Here is a 4,554-nt window from a genome sequence, read left to right as displayed (position 1 = left end):
CCCCCCCAGCCAGCACCAGCCACGGCTGGGCTGGGGACACAGACTGCCCACACGTAACCTCACACAACGGGCAGTGTTTGCATGCCAAGCCAAACCTGTTCAAACATCACTCCTAGCAGAGCATTTTTTGTCCCTTTTTGTACATGCCACACCACAGTTTGATCCAAGAGCAATCTTAAATGTAAGAACACCATGCCCACAATGAACAGTTACTCATATTTCATGTTGTTTCCCAGGCAGGCCAAAAAACTAAGCCTCTTAGGTTTACAGGATTAGCTGTTTTAAGATGGCATAACCAGAGGGTGATTGTTATTTGAATAGGAATACAATACAGGAAGGACTTTGCAGCATGATTCTTTTGGGTGCAGGATATTACCAGCTGCTTCCTATCAGTGGGAGTTACTGGTGTTACTTAAAGCTCTCCCCTACTGTATTTCACTACTGAAATAATAAGTGAGCTGAATTACATGTAAATTAATATTTTAATGCGACCCTCGAGAAAGGCAAGTCCATACTGCGAAACACCAAGGCTGTGAGGTTGGCCTGCTCTTAAAAGAAATTATTTTCAAGCTTCTCAAGCCAATCTGAGTTTTAATCTAGCACAAGGGGAAGATTGAATCTCAGAGTCAGGGTTTCATACCAAGGGATGGTCCTTGTGTTTCAAGCCAGCATTAGGACAAACTAGGTACACCAGAGTACAGTGTATCACCTCTTCAGCTGATGTTTGTAACATCCTTCCTCAGCACTGACAGTGTCAGCAATTATTTGGCTTTTCATGCAAGTGAGATCATAATAATGTCTTCTAGTTTGTCCATGAAGGTTTGAATTCAAAACACTGAAGCACTGTCTGTCCACACCACTGAGCCCAAAAGTGATGGCACGGTGGAGAAGCCAGGGAATTCATGTGTTAGCAATGAATGTTCAGTAAGTGCAAATTGTGAAAAATCAGAAGTAAACTGTTAAGTCCTGTAGGCACACAGGTCAGTGAGAGAGAGGAAGAAAGAAAACAAAAAATCCCACTAACTCCCCTGAGTCTTTGTCCTTAGAAGATAAGCAGGCTGTCATGAATCATGATCACCAACATCAGCCACCAGTAAATATCCACAGCTGGCCTTTGTGTCTGGTCTCCTTTGGTAGGTTCCTTTGTGTGACCTAGAAATTGATGTTTTAATCCACACACAAGAATCTTCAACAATTTAAAGAAAACACCACGGGAGGTAAGAAAGCAGACTTTTAATAAACGAGTTGAAAAGGACACAGGACTAGGGAAAAAAGTCATCTTCATTTTCCAACTTCTAAAACAATCTTGAAAGAAGAGGAAAATATAAATATGAGAGACTTGAACACATCCTTTTCATTAAACCAAGACAAATAACAAATTGTGTTCTTCAAGGTAAGTCTTTTCCCATTTTATGCCAGAAATGAAATACTAAAGCTAGAAAGTTGTACAGGAAGCATATTCAAAACCCTGCTGGAAAGCAAGTTATAGCTGCACAGGTTTTGGTTGGTTTTTAGAAGTCACAGGGTCAGTCCACTGTAACAGCAAGACAACAGAAAGACTCACTAGCATTACTTTCAATCTGAAACAAAATTAATACCATAAAGCTAAAACTGTACCAAAAATTAAAATTTAATTCCCCTAATCTAGTATAGTATAATAGAGAGCTTCTTTCATAAGAAGTTTCCAAGCAGTATTTAAATGCAAATTTTGAGACTTAAGAAAAAAAAAAATAAAAACAAAAACACTTTATAAAAAACTCCCAAGGATTGAGTCTTTGGAAAGAGCAGCAAAATGCTATTTGCAGGAAATTACTCAAAAGGATTCCATTCAGTGACCAACAGCATTTACTATAAATCAGTAAGTGCTGCATACACAGCTAATGTAAACACATGTAGTTTTTGATAGAACCATCTGCAATGCCTGCACTGTACTTCTACTGTTCTAGAACAGTCCAATCTTTAGATCATCTCATAATATTCAAGTATTTATATGTAACAGTTCTTTCCATTCATTTCAAGACAGCATATCCTTGTGTATATATAAATATATGTATAAAACCCTCCATCAAATTATTGGATTTACCTCATTCTGTTGCTCACACACAAAAATGTTACCAAGTTCTGCAGCTGTCAGATCACTTCCTTCCCAAAACCCCCTGCAACCATCTTTACCAGATCTCTCACTTCTGTCAGTAATTGCTCAGAGCTGTTTCTGTGCTGCCTTTTGGCTTCTGTAGCTCCCAGATAAAACAAAGGAGAGTCCGTACACGTCAGGATGGCCACACCTACACATACATGCACAGACTGCTGCTTTGTGTGCCAGGTACAGGAAATGCACAACAAGGCTGTAGGAGGACAGCAAGCTTCACCAGAAAGGTGATGCACTCCTGAGCACCCTTACATCTGTTGTAATGTCAGTTCCACCTGCAACGAGCACTAAAATTCTTACACACGTGGATTTCAAAACCAGGATTTCAAAACAAAACCCCCTCTCCTCATTCCAACACCCTTTCAGAACACTGGGGCAACTTTTTTTATATGTTTGGATTATGTTTACCTTTCCCTTATATCACATTTTCTACACTGTCAGTGCATCATTCCCCTTGGGCTCAGATTCTATTTCACTTTGATTCTTGTTCTCTTCTTTTACTTCTTTAGAGCTCTTCTCCTCAGTTTCTGCTTTAACTACCTCAAAATTCTGTTCTTCTGTCAGAGTTGACTTTTGTTGTGCATCTTCTTTGTTGCTCTTCACCACCTCCTGCAGATTGTATTTTCTGAACAGAACATAGTCCCTCACCACACTCAAGCAACAGACGGTTTTTATTATTTCCACCACAACTGTGTATTGTGGATTATTAAGATCGACTTTGTTTTCTGGATTGAGGCTGCCCACAATTCCTGTAAAAGAAGATGCAGTTTAAAAGATGCTGGAAAAACTGTTTAAGAGCATAAGCACGTCTTACTGAATGGATAGAAATTAAGACAGAGAAAGCAAGATCCCCCTCAGTTACAGCCAATTACTTATTTTTGTAACTGCTTAAAGTAGCAGAAGAGAGCAGGACTGGCAGAATATACCACTAGTATATTTTTGTAACTGCTTAAAGTTACAAAACTACAGCTTACAAAACTACAGCCCTACACTAGTAGGGCTGAAGCAACTGAAAAATTATCCCACTGCAATTACTGAGAAACAAAATATTCGAGTAAGGCGGAGCTATTTTATGAGCCAAATATTGAACAGAAATAGTAACATTATTATTTCAATACAGCATCCAGAGAGAAAGGCTGATAGAAGTCATTTCAAAGCACATATCACTGATACTGACAATTACATTCAACAGTGCTCTCTCTTCTGCTTATAGTCTCTTAAGACATCAACACCAACATGGAATACTGATGTCAAGACTTTTTTTAAGTCTTAGAGAAGCTTTTAACGTTCAAAATACAGGTTTTAAGCAACAGATGTGTATGTCCATTATGACCACTTTTAAGAGTCTGACCCATGTTGTGCATGCAATATACCTGTGCATGTAAACTTGTTCTGTTTCATGTGATACCCATACATACCTGCCAATTCCTTAATTACTTCTTCCCTACTCATATGGCTGTTATTACGAGCTTTGTAAACAATCTGAAAAGTACCCTTGTTAGGGGCTTTAAACCAAGGCTCAAAAAACGTTTCCGTGTATTTTTTCATATCTTCCATAAAAGCCTTGCAAGTTCCAGAAATGGGCAGCATGCGCAGAATGACTCTTGTTTTCTTCTTTTTAGTGGTGTGCATATCCTTTAGTATATGGTGCACCAGGTCCTCAGGTTCTACAAGAAAAACAGGTGGGTATGAGCAACAAATTGAAAGCATCATCTCCCTTCTTCCCCTTCTAAATAATAAGATGAGGTAATGCACGCTTGGCTGCACTGCTGTCAGCCTCAAATCCCTTTAAATAGAGCGTTGTTTTACTATACCAAGACTGGAGAACCAAAGATTATTCTGTCAAAGCAGTTTCAGCTACCTTTAGCTTTTTCACTAATGACAGAATTCAGTGGCACAGCCAAAGGAAGGGAAGGGTATTTGTTTGATATATGTGTGTTACTCGGCAGCCACACTGTGGCCTTTTCCTAACAGTGCTCAGAGCAGTTTGCATTACCCAGCATCAGCTGAAGTCCCACCTATGCCCTGGGTTCTGATGAAGACCACGTTGTTGGCACCACTCTCCACCGACTGGAATCGCCGCAGCTTCTGCTCCGTCGAGGCACGGATCTGGCCAACCTCCTTCTTCAGGGCTGCCTCGACATCGTCCTCATCCTCCTCCCTGTCACTTCCAGACAGCCGCTCCTCGTGATCTGAAAACTTCACACAGGCACGATTCGCTGGTGAGCACCGAGCAGCAGTGCCCGGCTCCCAGCCCGCGCTGGGCCCGGGGCACACGGGCACGGACCGGGCCTCTGCTCCAGCCGGCAGCGGGGCTGCGCTGGGCTTCGCCTGCAGAACCTGGGACTCTCGTGGCCGTGGTGCTCACCCACGGCTCCTTGCACACACACGCGGTGCGTTCCACA

The 4,554-nt window shown here is 41.5% G+C and overlaps 1 protein-coding gene across 1 annotated transcript; it reads right to left on the bottom strand.

Annotated features, from left to right (window-relative positions):
• Nucleotides 1-1,216: 1,216 nt before the first annotated feature.
• On the bottom strand, nt 1,217-4,510 carry THUMPD1 (THUMP domain containing 1; the record flags this gene model as incomplete). The annotated part of the gene is made up of 3 exons (XM_017734306.1): nt 1,217-2,898; nt 3,568-3,816; nt 4,168-4,510. Coding segments are annotated over 3 exons (912 nt in total), but the record flags the coding sequence as incomplete, so codon positions are not given.
• Between the last annotated feature and the right edge of the window lie 44 nt (nt 4,511-4,554).

The sequence above is a fragment of the Corvus brachyrhynchos genome, unplaced genomic scaffold, assembly GCF_000691975.1.
Source record: "Corvus brachyrhynchos isolate BGI_N302 unplaced genomic scaffold, ASM69197v1 scaffold5, whole genome shotgun sequence".
Taxonomy (NCBI): Eukaryota; Metazoa; Chordata; class Aves; order Passeriformes; family Corvidae; genus Corvus; species Corvus brachyrhynchos.
Note: the sequence above shows the minus strand (reverse complement) of the source record. Positions and strands in the feature narration are given on the sequence as shown.